Here is a 19,824-nt window from a genome sequence, read left to right as displayed (position 1 = left end):
AGGGCAGAGGGAAAGAAGCAGACTCTGTGCTGAGCGTGGAGCCAGATGTGGGGCTTGATCCCACAACCCTGAGATGACCTGAGCCGAAATCAAGAGTCGGATGCTTAACCGACTGAGCCATCCAGATGCCCTCAAGATTTTTAAATGAAAGGGAAGAAAGTAATAAAATATTAGGGAGATAAAAATCTTTTATCTCCAAATCTAAGTCCCCTATTGGGAGAGGCCAAGTCCAGTGGCAGAGCTGTGATTTTCTAGGACTCTGGACATTTTAATTCCCAATCCAGTGCCCTCTTTACCAAACTAGGCAGGCTGTCCTAGCTTTTGAAGGCAAATTTCAGCTTTTTCTGTTAAAAGAAAATACCCACTAACACTATAAATTTGTCATTGTTCACTTATAAGTAAATAAATCTCTTAAAACAGAAGTTTTTAAATTTGTTTCGTTTTCTGAAACAATTCTAAATTTCCTAGGATTAACAACAACAGAATTTAGGAAAGAAATTCATAAAGATGAATTTATTAGAGGGTTAATGAAGGAAATTTTAAGTCTTAATAAGGAATGGCAGCCAACATGGAAGAGTAGGTATTTTTGAAGCTAGAATGAAGGGAACTTTTGTAATAAGTAAACACCCTAAAGAGAGATGAAGCAGAATTTCAAAGTAGAGACTGACAGTTGCCCTTTGGAAGAGGGCTAGTGAAGGCATTTTTGGAAAAGTTGGGAGTTGAGGAAGGCCCTTATATAATGTTAAGCACTGATACGGTGGACACTGCACCTTTGGTGTAAAGGCCAGGGGATGGGTGGTGGAGGTCGTGTGGTGGGGAACGTGGTTGTGGGAAAGATGCAGGTGTTTAGAGAGAGAATTTAGAGTGAAATCTATTCAATCAGGTTTGGCTCAGGAATGTTACATGTGAACTTGGACAAGTCTCATCTCTTCAATGAAATGAAAGTAAAACCTTATATATTGTAATCCTATATGTAAATATTAAGTAATGTTTTAAAGTATAAACTAAGCTATCTGGCCTTCAACAGTTTTTGAACTAAGGATAAAGGGAGCCAGCTAAGGACATTCCTAAAAGGGGCAGAGGGGCACAAGAGGCTAGGGGATAGCCAAGTCCCAAGTAGATAGGAAGAGTTCTTTCTTTACTTTCAGCAGGGCAAAATGAATCACATTTGTCCACCAGATTGGGGGAATGAGTTAAGTTTTTCCTTGGACACTTTCAAGAAAGGAGTGTGAGGTGTTTACGACTTACCAAGTGTTTGTTTTTCTTAGAGTCTAGTATGTTTACCTTTCACTTCCCACAGAAATATTTGAGTTGGGGGGAGGGTAGGGAACATTTGAGTTTGATGAGTTTTCTTAATGTGTCTCCCTGTTTCTACCATCTTAGTTATTTTGCCTCTAAAATGAGCATCTAACAATGATCAGTTCCTTTTTATAAACCCAAAGTAGAAATTGCTGCTGTCTTAACCCAAGTTTGGCCTTAAGTCAGCAGGTTTTCAAGTGTACAGTTTGTAAGACACATTGTGTAGTTTTATTACTGTTGATACCCTGGGGTATTTGGCAATTGTCTTAAATATTGAAACCTGTTTCAGATTGGCTTTAATTGTGTCTCATAGGATCAAAATGTTTAAACTCACTTACTCTTTGAAGATGATTAGGGAACGCAAAAATAAGAGAATTTTGTTTATATTACATGGAATTTCTCTGCTGTTGCCTATATTTTATAGAAGGGGAGGTTTTCCTGGATTTTTAAAGTTACTCATAAATGTTAAAAATTTTATTCACTGAATTGCTTCTGTTCTTCAGCCAGTTTTGTGATACTGATAGACACTAATTTCTGCAACTACATAAAGTTACCTTGTTGACAACATCCAGTAAACATAAAAACAGCTTTTTCTGTGTCTATGCTTCAGTATTTTTTGTCTAGCCATACTTCCATCAGGTCAAGTAATTATAAGCTAAATAAAATTCTCAAAGGAGCTAAATAAGAAAATACGAAAAACACTTTTTTCTCCAAAAATTACATACCTTCAGTAAATTGGAAAATAGTACAGCAGGCACCCATATTTATATTTTCTACTCAAATTCAACACTTTTTAAAAGCTTACCATATGTACTTTGTGTCTGTGCATGTGTACGTATTGTGCCTTGAACCTTTACAGAGTAAGTTGCATACTTTTAAATTATTTCAGTAATATTATCAACATACAGACCATATTTAAATTTCCTTGGTTGTCAGAAAAGTGTTTTTGTAGCTGTGTGTGTGAGTTTTGTTAAGATGATTTTAATCCAGAGCCAGTTTTGTGCATCGTATTTAGGTTGTTAGGTCTCTTTAGTCATTCAGGAGTTAACACTGCCTAGAAAAATAGCTGCTCATGAAAGCTGTTGAGTTTTGTGTTTCATTGATCTTGTCGCTTTGAACCTCTCCAGTAATTGTTCTTTATGTCCTTTGTTCAGGTTACTTTTAATGTAATTTTGTTGGTGATTTGAATACATTGTATTGAAACTTTTAACATCTTATTAAAGAGTATCTTGAAGATTAGTCTTTGTACACACAATTTATAGGTTATAATAAGGAAACAAAAATCTTGACCAGATCTTAATAAAGCCTTTAAAAGCTTTCAGGTGTTTTTTGTTTGTCAAAAATGTTCTTTTTCTCCATCAAGGATTTTTCATTTTATTTAAAATCTGTAGTGTAACATCCAAATGAATAAGACAAAAAATCATGGTCTCCCCCATCCCTGTGCCCAACATCAGTACCAGGGTACCATAGATTGCTTACTTGAAGTACTTTCCAAACTCATTTTAGAACATACTTATAAATTTTGTATTGAATCAAGATATCTAAATCTTCTCCTTTCCTAGTTAAAACTATGTCACGGTTTCGATTTTGCTTTTTCTTAATAGTGATACTCTAGAACTAAAAGTTATTAATATTAATAAGGCAAAAAGAAACAGCATTCTGATTTTTTTTAATTACAAGAGTAGTTTTCTAATGAATATCTAAAATAGGACACTAATGAATATATAAAATAAAACAGGAGCAATTCTGACCCTCTGTGCTTGTCTTTATAACCTGTACTTACAGTGGATATAATTTTGTATTAAAATTTAGGGGGTTTTTTTTAGGTCAACAAGGGCAGACACAAGATTATTCAAAAGCTTGGGAGGAATATTACAAGAAGCAAGGTATTGTTTTTATTAGAAATGAGATTCTTTTGGGCTTTTAATTGTGGTTACAGCAACAAAGTTGTTCTGTTTTCTCAAAGGTCAAGCAGTTCCTGCTCCTACTGGTGCTCCACCAGGTGGTCAGCCAGATTATAGTGCAGCCTGGGCTGAGTACTATAGACAACAAGCAGCGTACTATGCCCAGACAAGTCCCCAGGGAATGCCACAGCATCCTCCAGCACCTCAGGTATACTAAACTTGCTAAAGTGTTGATTTCTATTCCAATCATGTTTTCTGCATGTTTACTGTTTTGTCTGGGATTATGTTTGCCTTTTTAATTTTTATCTGGCATAGCATAACTAAATGAAGTACCGTGGTGTATTGTTTGGGTTTTTTTGTTTGTTTTTTTTATAAATGCTTTCTGGCATCTGAGTGCTGAATATTTCTACAATGCCTTTGATTTTAAAAATAAATTTTTTTCCCCCAGGGATTTGCAAATCATGCAAGAAGCCACCACCATTTATATTAACCAGTTTTTCTTTCTTAAAGGATTCACTCCTGAGTTAGCTCCATTTAAAGGATTTTCTTTAACTTTTTGTGTATTTCTTATGTATCTCTTCTGCACAGGGCCAATAATAAGAAGTGGACAATACAGTATTTGCTTCATTGTGTGGGGGAAAAAAACCTTTGTTAAATATATGGATGCAGACGACTTGATGAAGATCTTAATTTGTTTTTGGTTTAAAATAGTGTTTTTTTTTTTTTTGAAAATGTACAAAATATCTATCACTACTGATAGGAGGTTAATATTTCTGTGTAGAAATGAAAATTGGTTTGTTTTTAGTATTTAGTGTAGATGTACACATTCCAGCAAATGTATTTGCAACTATTATGTGGTCAATGCTTTGTGATATAAATGTACTTTTTCAATGTATACTTTCACTTTTAAAATGCCTGTTTTGTGCTTTACAATAAATGATATGAAACCTCCTGTGTCGGTAAGTTGGATATGTGGGTATTTAAAGGATTCATAATTTCTTAGCAATGATAAATTAAGATACATATACACAAATATATAAGCTTTCCCCATGAAATATTAATTGAGTTTTTAAACACTGGCATGTTTTTTCCCCCTTGCAGTATAGTAGTAGATTGGAGGATCTTTTCCATTTATTGTATTTGGCTGTTTCAGCACAAGTAATCCTGATATCTTCATTTTTTTTTCCTTCTGTTTGATTAAAACCTGCATGTGTGTACAATGATCTTTTGGCATACTTCCATTGCATTAACAGTGAAATTTCCTTTTATACATGACCACTGTTTCAGATCTGTACTGCTGCTATAACAGTTAACCTTTCTGTTCTTAATTTAATAATTACTTGATTTCCAAGACTGTTTCAGCATAACTAATTTTAAACAGTTTTCGGATAGTGAATATGAGTAGTTGATTAAGAAGTTTTTCATGTAAAGAAACTTTCAATGTATACAATATTAGTGTGTTTCTTTTTAAATTTAGGGTAGAAAAGTGAATAGTATGCAAAAAGTATAGCTACAGTGCATCTACCATTGAAACATTATTGGGGTATGGAAATGTTCAAGCTTTTTTCTTTCTTTTTTTTTTTCTTTTTGCAGTATAGATAAGCTTTGTTCTGTAAATGCACAAGTCCAATCATTGAATCAACTTAAATTTTTTATGTACTTGAAATCACTTTATTACTCTATAACACTCATGCTGAAGTTCTGATATTTTGTTGAAATCCATTGTTTACTCTTTGCATATTTGTTGGCTCTTTGCATATTAATATATTAGACTACATGCAAATACAGTCTGTCTTGCCATTGTCTGTTGAAGTGCAGGTTTGATCCAGCCAGTATAGAACTAGCTCTGTAGGGGTGAGGAGGACTGTGCTGTGTATCATCCTTGATTGTGTTCCTTCAAGGAGCATTGCACTGTAAGTACATCAGAATGACAAATTGATGAACTGCAACAGTATCTTTTTGTCAATGTTCCACATAATGTAAATGCCATACTTTGTGTGAATATTATGTTGGAATACAGTGCTGATATCTTGGAAAACCATAACTGCTTCTTAATTTAACATAGAATAATACATAGGTCTGTATTTTTTTTTTAAGTGAGCTTAATGGGTAAGTATTTTTGATATGCTTTAGCTATAGCTAAAGAAAACTGATCATTAAAATTGAATAGTATTACTCATTGGTGCTCCTAAAATATATTGTTTTTCAGTGTACCGTATGCATATCTTCTATATTAATATGAAAGACTTGAAATGTATCAGACAGAAGTGGTTTTCAGTTTGCAAATATTAAGCAATGTAGCAGTTTAACACCATTTCATAAATATATATTAGTTCTTTCATTGGTGGGGAGCACCAGTTGTTCTGAATATAAAGGGAGATGTACAAGGACATAAATGTTGAGATTACTTACAGGGTAGAAAATAGCAGTTCAGTTCATTATAGATATTTTGAAATGTTTTTGATTGTTTTATAGAACCTGGAGTGACTTCCCTTGCCCTTATTTAGATATGGATATATAGTTCTAGTTTTCAAGTTTAATAAGGAGTTAGTTATGTGTTATCTTTAAGAGTAGGGTTATTGACATGAACAATTTCAGTATTTTGCATGATACTGTTTTATAGATGACCTTTTAGGAAAGTGGTGCATTTATTAATTAAACTGAAGAAATAGTTCAGTTGGATTCAGTATCATAACTCACAAATTGGAGGCTGTTGATTTTGATTCATTTAAGGTTTAAAATCTTTATTAATTGCAAACAGTGCAATTATTTATACTTCACAGTGCCTTCCCAGACCTTCCACCTTAGGTTCTGCTGCAAAAAGCAACAGGTAAGCACAACCTAAGGACATATATAAATAAATATTTCAGTACATTAATGTTGTCCCTGTGAGGTTTTTGTGGTTGTGTAATTCAAAAGCAATCTGCTACTGCTTCCCCAAAATGTATTTTGTTATTTATGCTACCATTTCAGTGGAAAGTCTGTAAGTTGTTCAAACAACTGTTTACATTTCTGGGTAATGGTTTTTGTTTTTTTGTTTTTTTGTTTTTTTGTTTTTTTATGAAAACAAAAAAATGATGAGTAGATTGCTGCTATAATTGAACTACATCCAAACTTTTTGTAATCTTTTCCCAACTATAGAGGGATTGTTAAAATTAAGAAAGGGCAATTACAGTTTTCTAGATTTAGGAAATCACTTGGTTAGAAACTTCAACAGCCTTCACAATCTCTTTATGATTGACAGGACATTTTCTTTGCCCTCCAAAGCTATGGAGTCTTTATTTTTTTCTCATTCTTGAAGTATAATAATTCAGTAAGGACATTATGGGTCAGAGTTTTATTATGACTTTTTTTTTTTAGACAATTCAGTTTTCATAATCTTTATATACACTGAAAAAGGAAAAAATTATAAGGAATACTGGCAGTATGTTTTTGATAAGGCATGTGCATCAGTGAAATGTTAACTGTATAGCAAATAACCTTTCATAATCTGTATAGCAACCAGTATTTTTCTGATTTATAATACTTAAATAACTGACGCTGCATTTATTTTTTTTGCCAGTTTAAAATGTTTGTGTTCTTATAGATGATTTTAACTGGTACATATTTTGAGTTAAGATGAATGTATTAAAGCAGCATCATATCAGTTTTGTTTATTCAATTTCTAAAATGTGCTGATCCTTTTAAAAACTCCTGCTTATCTCTACAACAAAGAAAAATATTCAAAAATACTGCCTTCATTTTCACACACAGTGCTGAAGATGCTGCAAGCACCAAATCATAGCTCATAAAATCAGGTCCTGAGATAGTTACCCATAAAGAGGAATCCTTTGAGTGTATGCCATTGGTGAGCCGATGAGCATGGACCATAGAAGGGCTCAATGTAGAAGGTAAAATTGGCAAATCATAATTGAGAAATATGAAATGTATTCCCATACATAATATGGTATAGGGTGTAATGTACCTGCTTTTGATCACTTTTCATTTTAAAGTGCTATTCGCTTGATCTTAAATGTTCCATGAACTGTTAAATTTTGTAAGTTATATAGTTACTGCACCACATTTATGTGTGTGTATGTATTATTTTAATAGTCAATGATAGGTATGTTAAGACTGATAATACAAAGGAGCTCTTTGAACCTTAAGAGCCTGTCAAGTTTTGGTTAGTTGTAGTTTGCATTTTTATAAAATATAGATGAATGCTAATAGATAATTGGGGCATTGTTTCTATATCAAGAGTTTTTTTTATTCATTACCATAAGCCTTCACTGATACTGCATTTTTTTAAATGGCGCTAATCTTAACCTTGAAATAAATGGAAAGCGGAAAAGGTGAGCCAGTTGACTTGAATGCAATGGATGTTAGGAGTGGTAGAAACAATGTTTAGATTGAAATTGAACTGATTTATTTTATTTAGCACTTAAAAACTTGACAATGTTTCATTTTTTAAAGATATTTTAGTGTGGTGTTATGTAGAATTCTTATGGTTTGATGTTTCTTTTAGAAATGAAAAGTATACTTTTATTTTTAACTAATGAAAATGGTTTTAATACTAAAACTAGTGATTTGATACTAGTTGTTTATAAACATAAAATATTTCCTTAGACAAATACCTTGGTAGTTAATTCATAAGGGTGGGTTTGGGTAGGAGTAGCAGAGTACCTTAAGAGGGAAATAGGAATATATGCAGAAGTGATAACATTTGTTTGAATACTCTGCCAGGAGAACCAGCTCTATCTGCAAACATCTGTTGTCTAGAATAAGGATGTAGAAATGATCAATGAGGATGTCTTTTTATTTTCTGAAAATTCTGCCTCATTTTAAAATGTATTTTAACAATACTAAAGATAATTTTGACTCTGAAAATAACATTTTTTGTTTAGTCACTTGAGTTTTCTTGCCACAGTATAAATTTGAGGGATTTTTTTAAATTGGTGCTTTTAAGAAGCAAATCCGAAGGTTTTATTTTCTTCAATGATAGCCCTATAGAAACTCTTAAATGTATTTGCGCATATATATATATATTTTTTCTTATGCATGCTCGATGCATTTTCGTCCTGAGAAAAGTGTTCTCTACAGAAACTACCCGTGTGTAAAAAGAAGATTGGCTTAAAATGGCTACTGTGATGGGAACAGTGTCTTAGGGAGATGCAGCTTGGACTTGAGGTAAATTGAATACTTTACAAACTGTGGTTTAGAGTTTGCTTTAATGACATTGTATGTAAAAGGGCACATGATTGCTGTAATTTTGTATTGATTATGGTTTCCTCAATAAAAAAAATAAATGTACATTGATCAATATTATAAAGGAGTGTTTTTCTTTTCTAAAATATTGACTTTATTTTTTAATACAGAAGTTACTTTATTGAGTTTACATTGTAAAATTGTCTTCCAGAAAACTAAAATATAAAACAACTTGGTACTAGAACATGGTAGTTAATTATTTACAAACTTGAAGACCAGATTTTAAAATTGAAGATTGTGCCATTTTTTTCCTTAGATCTTAAAATCGTTCATTATGTTAAAAGTGTTTTCTCCTGCATAAACTACTGATACAAAGTTTTCTCACTAAAAGATAATTTGTTCAGGCAAGGTCACAACATAAATTTGCTTTATAAGCTTGAATATGTATTACACACATTTGAAAAGTACATGTTAATATTCTCAACATTCAGAACTCTGTAGGCAGTGGTTTCCATTAAATTTTCTCTGGCAATTGTTTTTAAAGTCCTCCTTTTGTTCTCCATGCTCCCCCTTTCCCTTGAAAGGAATTGGCACCCCTTTCCCCTCTCTGCTTCAGAAAGACTTTGAAGCTACAAGGAAAATGATGTATTAAGGAAAACTCAAATTGATAGGTTCCAAATTCATTAAGTCTTTACTATCTTGGACTAATTTTAGGTGAAAATAGCTCATAAATGACATTCTTTCATGCAAAATAATGTATTTTAATAATTGAGTAAATTTTCCACTTTACCCCATTAGATACACCTTAACTTCTGCATAATATGGCGATGAATCTGGTGATCATTTGGAAAGGAAGAAGTTATTCCTTAGATGAGCTTGTGTTTTGAAGACTGTTATGAAAAGGAATAAAAAGTCAACATAGTGGCACTTCTGGTTTCCGTTTTGGCCCCGCCACAGAAAACATGGGTGTAGTAAGAAAGTCGGGGGTGGAGGGGGGGGAGAAAGTTCCAGGGAGAGGGAAGGGGAGCTAGTAGTCGTCAGCTAAAAAAGAGAAGAAGAAAAGTGATTTTTTTTTTAAAGGAAAAAAATTTAAATAGAATAAAAGTTCTAGATTAAGTGATTAATTCTTACTTTCAATTGTAAGAATACAGGTACTAGCTGCAGAGCCTTTGTTGTTGACTGCTTTACACATATACTCTCCTTCATCTTCTGGGAAAGTTTCTGGTAAATAAAGACAGTAAGTTTCTCCTCTTTCAATATATTGGTAGTCTTCTCCATCCTGCAGTATTTCTCCCTCAAACCACCATGTAATTTCCGGTTTGGGTTCTCCTGTTACTTTAACAGTAAATCTAACTGGCTCACTGTCTACAACCGATGTGTTTTTTAGAGGCTTCTTGAACCACGGAGCTCCTGATCTCGTTTGCTCCTCATCTTCAACAGTAGAGCCATTCATGATGCTACCACCCTCTTCTTCCTCCTCCTCTTCTCTTTTCTATATTAAATATAAGCACATTCAAGTTGGCGTTTAAAGTAGCATTTTCAGGACAACGGTTTAGCAATAAAATTTCATGAGTGAATGGGTTTTTGCTTCCCAAAGAACATGTAAATATGCCTACTACAATGTGTACTTTATAAAACATTACACTGACCTGAAAGCTATTAAAAATTATTTTTAATCCCTCAATATTTTAAGAGCATATTTGAAAAATAGAGCATGTAAGCCTGCTACCTTTTGTAGTGCCGCATCAATTTCCTTTTGTTCAAACTGCATCCGTAGTAACTTTTGCTCTTCAATTCTTCTTTGTTCTTCTTCTTCTCTTGCCTTAGCCATTTGTTCAAATCTAGCTTTCATGTTCACTTTATGAGTAAATGGGGCCTCACTTTTTTTTGCAGGCTTGACATCGACATCTTCTTCCTTTATGAAAATGGGCCAAGAATAAGAATTGCTTGTTTTCTAGAAACCAACAAGAACTAAAGCATTAATAGTTATGTTGTCATTTATAGGCACAAAATAATGACTCATGTTTGGTTTACATATTTGTGCTATACTCAGATGTGGAGATTTTCACTATCCCCTAATTTGTGAAAAATGAAAGTTTTATTTGAATAACAGTCTCCTGACAATTAGAACCCTTTCCTTCCAGTGTAAAGGTTATACAATATCACTGGAGTCCCAGTGTATTTATCTGCTTAACCAACACTGTGCTGGCTGATAGTACTAAGTAACAGGAAAGGATGGGGATGTTACACATTTTAAAACTATTAAAATACTCCCTTGTCACAAGATTGTCCATCACTCTACACCCTCCTGTGTAATATAGAAAAAATGCAATTTCTGTTACTTCCCACTTCATGATTTCCTTCCTCACCCTTCTTCGCTAATAACTGTCTTTGAGATGAATTTCATCCAACAAAACATATTGATGGCCAAATGGCAGACGAGTGTTTGCGGGTAGAATAAGTGGAAAGACAACTGCAAGAGGCAGTGGCTGGAAGTTGGGGAAATCACTGAGTTGAAGTAGGTGGTTAGTCATCTATTTAGGGTAAGAGCTGGAAACCATGGAAATAAGCGATAATCTAAGTGCAGAGTTTAAACTATTAAAACAACGTTGAGTCTGTAAAACAGTGATAATGAGGTCACTGGTGGCTTTTGAGGGAGGTTTTAGTAGAGTGGGCTTGTAGGTACAGTTAATTCAGGGTTTCTAAAGTACCTTAGCTATAATTTCTAAACTACTTAGACTTTTAATGGATCTGTCTGGAAATCTCACCATTTATATTTCACAGTACTAAGAAATTGCTTCAGGGTACCACATCCAACTGAAGGAAATTCTGAAACAAGCTCTAAAATAATTGCCTATATAAGAAAAATAGGTGCATGGATGTTTGGCATCAGTTTCTTCATTCTGTCTTCTAACAGTCTCTGAAGGCCTGCCCAACTTCCCACACCTCTATTAGTTGATTATTTGATGAAAATTCATTGCTAGAAGAACAAGTTAAATGCTGTTAAGTATTATAAAATGGCAATTCTGGCAGAAAAAATTCTCCAGATCATATTTAAAGCAATATTCATAACCATGGAACTAGACCTTAGGTTGGAAGGAACATTATGGGTCATCTAGTAATTGCCTTTTTAATATTTGGAGGTACTCCAAATTCATGTCCTCTGAATTCTAATTTAGGCTCTGTCACTGAATTATTGGCATGACTTTGAGCAGATCATTAAGCTTTACTGGCGTCATCCTTTAAGTACGAATAATCTCGAGTTATTTTAACCCATATGTAGACTGGTTCTAATTATTCAAACTAAAATTTGTGCCATAAATATATTTTTTAAAGATTTATTGTCAACACAAGCGGGAGAGCAGCAGGGAGAGGGAGAGAGAGAGAGAAACAGGCTCCCCCTTGAGCAGGAAGCCTGATTTGGACTCAATCCCAGGACCCTGGGATCATGACCTGAGCTTAAGGCAGATGCTTAACCAACTGAACCACCCAGGTGTCCTGTGCCATAAATATTTTTAAAGTATTTTTTCCAGAGTGATGTTCACTATAGGCTATTTAATTCTAATAAAAGCCATTTTTGAAACAATGCTAGACTGAGGCAACCTTTCAAAGTCTCTTAAGATCTTAATGTGCTTTTGCTATTTAGTTCCTAGATTATTATATATACCGATGGTTAATCGTAAGTACCAAAACTTATTTCAAAGTCAATGTTACATTTCTAAATTCATAATTACTATACCGTAACTGTTAAATACAGTGTACCTCATGAAAGTTTTCTGCTTCTCGCTCTTTAATTTCGAGGTCAATTGCTCTCCTTCTTGCTCGTTCTTCTTCTATTTTTTTCTGTATTTCTTTTTCAGACAATTGTCCAATCTTTTCAAACTTGCTTTTTAGATTTTTGGCTTGAATAGAGCCACTTCTTTTCAATTTGATTAATTCTTCATATTCCCTACTCAATTCAAAGGTTTCATGTTCTTCCTCTTCCTTAAAAAATATATTTTTATATATTAAATACCAGAAAATCAGTTTGTACAATAAACCATCCAAAAGGTGTTCATTTCTTACTTGAAGCCAAAAATAAAGCTTAACCTGTTCCCTAAATACAACGCCTAAATTTCTGATTAAAAGTAATGCTACAAATTTAAGACTTTAGATAACATCTTATTTAAAATATTTCATTATGGGATATGGCTCAAAACTTCATTTAATATTTCGTTATAACGTCCTAAAACTAAAATATGCATATCAAGATTATGGGGCGCCTGGGTGGCTCCGTCGTTAAGTGTCTGCCTTCGGCTCGGGTCATGAGCCCAGGGTCCTGGGACTGAGCCCCGCATCAGGCTCCCTGCTCAGCAGAAGCCTGCTTCTCCCTCTCCCGCTCCCGCTCCCCCTCCCCCTGCTTGTGTTCCCTCTCGCTGTGTCTCTCTCTGTCAAATAAAATCTTTATACCAGGAACCACAGGAAAATGCATGTTTAGGGGAAGATGAAGAAATGTAAGAACAGGGGGCTGGGAGTCAGATATAAATTCTAGTTCTGACTTTGATACCATGTGGCCTTTTGCCTTGTCACTTAGCCCCCTGGACATGATTTTTTAATCTCTATATAGAGCCAGAGTATCCTAAAGTTCCTCCTTTGTTTTGACGATAGTCTAATAAATACCACTTCCCCCCCCCAAGATTTTATTTATTTGACAGAGACACAGCAAGAGAGGGAACACAAGCAGGGGGAGTGGGAGAGGGAGAAGCAGGCTTCCCGTGGAGCAGGGAGCCATCCATATGCGGGGCTCGATCCCAGGACCCTGAGATCATGACCTGAGCCGAAGGCAGATGCCCAACAACTGAGCCACCCAGGCGCCCCTAATAAATATCACTTTTAATACTCAAGTTAACTGAATGAACTCTTTATACAGTACAGCCTGGCAAAATCCCTACATTTGATAACATATCACTTCTAGTCTCAATTTTATATTCTGCCAAGAAAAAGGAGTCTACCAAAATTGGGCTCCAATTCTTTAAACCATTTTTTATCTTAAATACTTTTTATTCTGGTTTCCCTTGGCTTTTCACAGTTTATTACTAGTTCTTTGTATACTTCTTACACTAAACCCTAATCTCACTATATGAAATGTTAAAAAAAAAATGCAGTTATTCCCGGTATACTTTTCCTGGAGAAGACAGAATTCTAGGGGTGGGGAGGGGTTAGTAGAGAAGGGGAATGAAGGTGTGGAGGGGTGGGGTCACAGTGGATGATTCGAAATGAGGGTTAATTTTTTGGTTCAACCAAAGGGGAAAAAGAACTTACAGTACCTTCACTTTTTAGTCTATGTGGGTGAAAAGAGACAACTCCTAAAATACCAGAAACCTAACAAATTTGTTATGTACCTCCCATCGTTGGTTCCCAAAACATTCTGGTCAAAATTAATGATTCAACTAATAAAATTTACAAGTTTTTCTAGGCAATTCATTTTCGTCATCCTTTATAAAATAAAATTTTCTTTTAAAGATTTTATTTATTAGAGACACAGCGAAAGAAGGAACACAAGCAGGGGAAGTGGGAGAGGGAGAAGCAGGCTTCCCACCTAGGAGGGAGTCCAATGTGGGGCTCGATCCCAGAACCCTGGGATCATGACCCGAGCCGAAGGCAGACGCTTAACGACTGAGCCACCCAGGCGCCCCGCTATTACATTTTTAAAATAAGGCTAGACCTTGGAATATTTTCCTACAGCATATTCATGATATTATTACCTATATATTTATATAGTATTTATAGTCTCTTGATTGGGGCAAGGAAGTAAATATCCCCACAGGTCCATTGCCCCAACCCATGACAAAAGAGGCAACTTCTAAGAGATTGCAACCTCTGCATAGGATCCCATTTGGTGCCTAGATCAGGAGTTGGCAAAAGGTCCCCACCAAGCTGCCTGCCAAACACGCCACATCACTGCCAGTTAGAGCCTGGGACAACCACTGCTTGTTTCACCCCAAGTCACCGGGCTGTGTGCTGATCCCTGACCCTGTTCATGTTGCTGCCAAGAGCTACCCCCCATCAGAGGCCGAGGGTGACAGTGGAATGCTGCCCCCCTTTTCTATCTCCCCTCTTCTGCCTACACAACTGGCCATCCAGATGGAGGGATGCAGCTGTGGGAAGGAACCGTTTAGAAAGGGCCTTGGGGCATCAGGAGATAGGAAAAAAAATGCACCATAGAGAGGCAGGGGACAGCAGGAGATTTGAGCCACGGCTCAAAAGTCTAGCACATGCTCCATTGTCCAATCAGCTTTCACTTAAACACACAAATTCAAAGATAAGATTAGGTGTTAATTAAATTTTAAGTTTTAAATTTTACTTTATTTTTTTATTTTTTTAAAAGATTTTATTTATTTATTTGAGAGAGAGAGAATGAGAGCATGAGAGGGAAGAGGGTCAGAGGGAGAAGCAGACTCCCTGCCGAGTAAGGAGCCCGATGTGGGACCCAATCCCGGGACTCCAGGTTCATGACCTGAGCCGAAGGCAGTCGCTCAACCAACTGAGCCAATTTTTAAATTAAAAATCAAGATGACAACCTTAGAACATTAAACCTTATGCACAGCCTGTCTAAGCACAGGGTCCTGTGAGGGCCGAGGCTGCCCTGTACAGTCTATATTTATGTAGATAAATGTATTTATTTCACTTCAATACTAGAGAAATCATACTGAAATACTTACCATGAGAGTTCTAATTGAGTAAAATAAAATGATTCAAAGACTTGCCAAACTGATGTTCCTATTGGTATCCATGGTACTCTTGTAATTTTATTTTGACTAATCAGTTTGTTTATTTCAAGGAACATAAATATAAAAAAATGGGCATAGTAAGCACTTTAGGAAACAATTCTCCATCATAATGTAACCACATAATTGTGAGGTATATAGGAAGAAATATTTACTTAAGGTACTATAGTAGTATGTTAGTCACTTGCAATCATATATGTTTTAACCTAGTAAGAAAGAAGCAGAGTTATAGCAGGCTAGAAAGTGCTCATAACTATGCCAAAACTTGTACCAAGCGCCTCATAGTATGCTGTGTCCTTTATGTGAATAATACTACTTAAAAAGTTATTGTAAGATACTACATGTAAAATACTTATATTAATAAATATTTGAAGAATATAAATGGTATTTCTTAAAATCTCACCTCTCCCATTTCTTGTCTCAGTTGTTCAAATTCCTGTTTTTCCATCTCTAGCTTATGCTTCCTTTCCTCCTCTGTTCGTCGTTTTTCTTCTTCCATTTTTTGTTTTAGTAATTCTTCAAAATTAATTTCCAGTTTTCCCGGTGTAAGAGATTCTTGAGAAATTGTTTTATACATCTCTGGGAAGTCATCATCTACTACCTATTTAAAATAATTCTTTTATTACTTTTGCCAAAATTACACAAACTAAAAAGGAAATTTTTTTTGTAGAAACTGATTACTTGAATAGAAAGGTTTCACACTGAACTAAAAATTTGGAGACCTAAATCTCTTCAAAAGTATAAAACAATAAACAAGGGAGAAATTACTAGAAAATATAAGACTAAGGTATTTTGTGGTTACAGAGGAAATGGTGACCATCTGTTTTCTGCTCCAGTGAACACAAATCCTTTGAATTTGTATTATGAGTAATTTGAATTAGATATTAAGATTTTCTGATACGGAGAACACTTTGAATTGAATTAAAATGAATTTCCATTCTGCTAATTAAAATAGAGCATTTCCATTAAATCATGGTTTGAATGAATGAATTAGATAACCCATGATTCTTTCATAATCAGGTAAAAATCATTCTTAATGCTGTAATTTTTTTGTACTAATTTATTTACTGTCCGGTTAATTAATAGTTAATACTTAGAGCTGCCATGTAAATTCTAAGCACTTTACATTGATTTATTTAATCCTGTAATCCTATGAAATAGATATTATTAATATCCTCCATTATAGATGAGAAACTCAGGCACTAACTTTTCCAGAGTCAACACAAATACTAAGTGACAAAGGTGGGATTCAAACCTTCAAAAACCTAATAAAATTATAAATAATGATTTAGACTATCTTTTTGTAATTTCATGAATTACATATCTAACTGCCATTAAGTTGTGACCTTGGACAAGTTACCCAGCCTCTGTGAGTTTCCCTATCTGTAACAACTTTTCATATAGTTGTCATGACAAAGTTTGGAAACGTTTACAGTGTGTCTGATACCCAATAGTAAGCTCCCAATGGCAGTTTTTTTTTTTTTTTTAAGATTTTATTTATTTGTCAGAGAGCATGAGCAGGGAGGGAGGGAGACAGAGGCAGAGGGAGAAACAGGCTCTCCGCTGAACAGGGAGCCCCATGTGGGACTTGATCCCAGTACCCTGGGATCATGACCCGAGCTGAGCCGAAGGCAGTAGCTTAACCAACAAACTGGGCCACCCAGGAGTCCCCCAATGGCAGTTTTATTATATTATCATTCCCTATAATAAAGGCAATCCCTAAATTGCAAATAGAAACTTCGCTTTTAAATCGCTGACTTGGAATACATTTTACCATGAAAAGCAATTACCTAATTCTGTTTTTCTATCCCCTGAGAGTAGAAAATAAACGTCTGGCCTGAATTAAGACCCTGTGGCTAAAGAAGACATAGGGTAATAAGAAGGCAAAGGGTAATTATTTGTTTTATATATGACAGGCTTTACCAAAGAATAAACTCAACTCAGAAACAATGTTTACGTGGTCTTACAATCCAAAGATTGCCAAAAATTTTTATTAATATATAAGCTAACTGAGCTGTAATACAAAGTTAAAATATGGTCCTGGATAAAAAAAACAACATAAATGAAGGAAAAAGTTTCTCTTTCCTGATACAGAAATATCTCTAGGAAACTAGAGTTTTGGATTAATGCAGTTTTCCTTCCCTACACTTTTTCTACTAGTGAATCATGGCAGTTTCAGCCTAAAAATCTACCCCTAGGATTAGATCTCCTGATCTTCACAGCTACTTCTTGTCTATCACTTCTGAACCTGCTTATTCTCCAAAAATTAAGTGCCTTCACAATGTTTATGGGCTTTCTGTGCAGAAATCATTTGTGAAACAAGGATTACCTAGTTTTACACACAAGATCGTTTTAAGGGGCACCTGGCTGGCTCAGTCAGTAGAGATGCAACTCTTGATCGTGGGGTTGTCAGTTCAAGCCCTATGTCAGGGGTAGCGTTTACTGAGCAAGTAAATAAGAATTATTCTTTAGAAAGATAGTTTTAATATACTCCACAAACATTTATAGGAAATTTGTTATGCTAGAATGCTTTCTGCCATGTGCCTGATGAACAGTCTCAGCCTCATGAGTGAGAACAATAGCCGTAAGCAACAACAATACATTAGTGCTACACCAGGGGAGTACAAAATCCACAAGAATGCACAGAAAGAACACGTCTTTGGAACTTGTGTCCTCAGGAAAGGATTCCCAGAGGAAATGGAAAATATGAATAGGAGACAGCAGAGCATGGGGAAAGGAAAGAGGAGCATGTTTCATTCAGCATTTATGAAGGTCCAGAGATGGATGAGAGCACAGTATTTTGAAGAAATTGGGAGAAATTTAGTATGTCCAGAACAAAGATGGCAGATTAAGAATAAAGAAATGAAACTGGAAAAATATACTAGGACAATATTATAAAGAAATTTCTTTAAAAATTTTTAGATTTAAAAAATTTTTAGATTTTTGGTTAAGGGAAGTGGAAAATTCTTAAGCAAAATAGTAACACAAATTTACCTGAAAGAGAGAGCGAGAAAGATCACTCTTGTCTTTACAAAGAAGAATGGATTATAGACAAGAAAGCAAATTAAATAGGAGTTGGTTTGAGGCTAGAGATAACTGTGACCTGGGAGGAGATAGGTGACCCAAGGAAGGGTAACAATGGCAGTGGAAATGAGGGAAAACCTGATCGATTTTTAGAGTGATTTGGAAGGTAGAATGAATGAGACTTAGTGAATGACTGGATGTGAGGCATGAATGAGAAGGTGGAAGTCTTTAAGACTCCCAACTTTTTGATTTGACCATCTGGATGGGTAATGAAGCCAAATAAACACATGGATATATGTGCCTGAAGCTCCCCCAGACATAGGAAGAAAACTAGGTCATAATATCACTGAAGCCAATTAAAATGTTTCAAGAAGAGGGGGAGCACCTGGCTGGCTCAATCGGTAGGGCCTGCAACTCTCGATCGTCAGGTTGTAGTTCAAGCCCCATGTTGGGCGTAGAACGTACTTTTTATGTTTCAAGAAGGAGATGCAGCATTTATAGGTCAACTTGCTTGAAAATAGTTTGTGAGATAACTGTACATTTTACAAACTTTAAAAAGTGGTATAGGGGGTGTAACTTTGTGATGGAATTAATTTTGGTAACAATATCCAGAAGTGATGGGTGAGCATTTTGGAGAATTAAATAATTGTGATTAAATGGCTTTGGTCATTTAATATGTACTGGATGGGATGGAAAGTGAAATGAAAGGAGGAAAGAAAGGAAGGAGGGAGGGAAGAAGTGAAGGAGGAAATGTGGGAAGGGAAAGAAGAATGGAGAGAATGGAAGAAAAGGTAGAGTAGGAAAATCTCTGCTTAGATACTTCTGGAAAACATGCCTTCCCAGAGAAGGAAGATAATATTCAATCCTTTAAGCCAGGCATAGCAACTTAATCAGAACCTTCTCAACATTACACTGAAGCAAACACCTTTAACTGATAGGTGTTAATGCCATAGGAGACTTTAAAGCTTATTTGCTATCCCTACTTTCGACAGATTCCAGAAATAATAATATCTAAAGTTTAATTATTTTTCTTACATACTCTATTTTTTTAATTAAAAAAAATTAAGGTTTATTTGAGAGACAGTGAGTGTGTATCTGAGTACAGGGGGAAGGAGCAAAGGGAGAGAGTCTCAAACACTGTGCTGAGCGTGGAGCCTGACACAGGCTCAATGTCAAGACCCTGAGATCACAACCTGAGCCAAAACCAAGAGTTGAATGCTTAATTGACTGCACCACCCAGGCACCCCAAATTTAAAAAATTTTTAAAGTAATCGCTATACTCAACATAGGGCTCAAACTCACAACCCCAAGACTTGCATACAATACTGACTGAACCAGTCAGGCACCCCCTCTTAACATACTCTTAAAAAAGTTGAATCCTAATGGCATTCTCCAGTTATATTCTATCTTACCATGCTTCTCCTTGCTTCAGCAAATGCCTTCTTTTCTTCCTCTATTCTCCTCCTGGCTTCTTCTTCTGCCTTCCTTTTTTCATCTTCTCTCCTTTGTCTTTCTATTTCTTCAAAACTGAGTTTGAGTTTACCAGGGCGGTACCCTTTTAAAATTTTTTCTGTGTCTTGGTTTTCCTCCTCTTCATTTACCTAACCAAGAAACAACTCATTACTAAGAACTGAGATTCATCAAGG

General features: G+C 35.2%; 2 protein-coding genes across 21 annotated transcripts in view; one reads left to right on the top strand and one right to left on the bottom strand.

Annotated features, from left to right (window-relative positions):
- The window catches only part of FUBP1 (far upstream element binding protein 1), a 33,687-nt gene extending 24,375 nt beyond the window's left edge, over positions 1–9,312 (top strand). For 2 of the 9 annotated variants that reach the window (XM_035727038.1, XM_027599697.2), the window contains 3 exons: positions 3,266–3,411; positions 5,987–6,033; positions 6,957–8,506. In XM_035727038.1, coding sequence (XP_035582931.1) covers positions 3,266–3,411; positions 5,987–6,033; positions 6,957–6,987 — 224 coding nt within the window. In that variant the 3' untranslated portion in view covers positions 6,988–8,506. Of the gene's footprint in view, positions 1–3,125; positions 3,186–3,265; positions 3,412–3,791; positions 4,424–5,986; positions 6,034–6,956 lie in introns of those variants that run through there. The other 7 variants (XM_027599717.1, XM_027599713.2, XR_003520920.2 and 4 more) reach the window with 6 other exon arrangements.
- The window catches only part of NEXN (nexilin F-actin binding protein), a 47,318-nt gene continuing 31,386 nt past the window's right edge, over positions 3,893–19,824 (bottom strand). For 7 of the 12 annotated variants that reach the window (XM_027599730.2, XM_027599779.2, XM_027599786.2 and 4 more), the window contains 6 exons: positions 19,591–19,779; positions 15,558–15,755; positions 12,150–12,371; positions 10,117–10,302; positions 9,519–9,879; positions 9,288–9,428 (listed from right to left, as the gene is read on the bottom strand). In XM_027599730.2, coding sequence (XP_027455531.1) covers positions 9,415–9,428; positions 9,519–9,879; positions 10,117–10,302; positions 12,150–12,371; positions 15,558–15,755; positions 19,591–19,779 — 1,170 coding nt within the window. In that variant the 3' untranslated portion in view covers positions 9,288–9,414. Of the gene's footprint in view, positions 9,880–10,116; positions 10,303–12,149; positions 12,372–15,557; positions 15,756–19,590; positions 19,780–19,824 lie in introns of all 12 variants that reach the window. The other 5 variants (XM_027599771.2, XM_027599793.2, XM_027599807.2 and 2 more) reach the window with 4 other exon arrangements.

Source organism: Zalophus californianus, chromosome 4, assembly GCF_009762305.2.
Source record: "Zalophus californianus isolate mZalCal1 chromosome 4, mZalCal1.pri.v2, whole genome shotgun sequence".
Taxonomy (NCBI): Eukaryota; Metazoa; Chordata; class Mammalia; order Carnivora; family Otariidae; genus Zalophus; species Zalophus californianus.
This window is presented reverse-complemented; position numbering and strand designations above follow the sequence as displayed.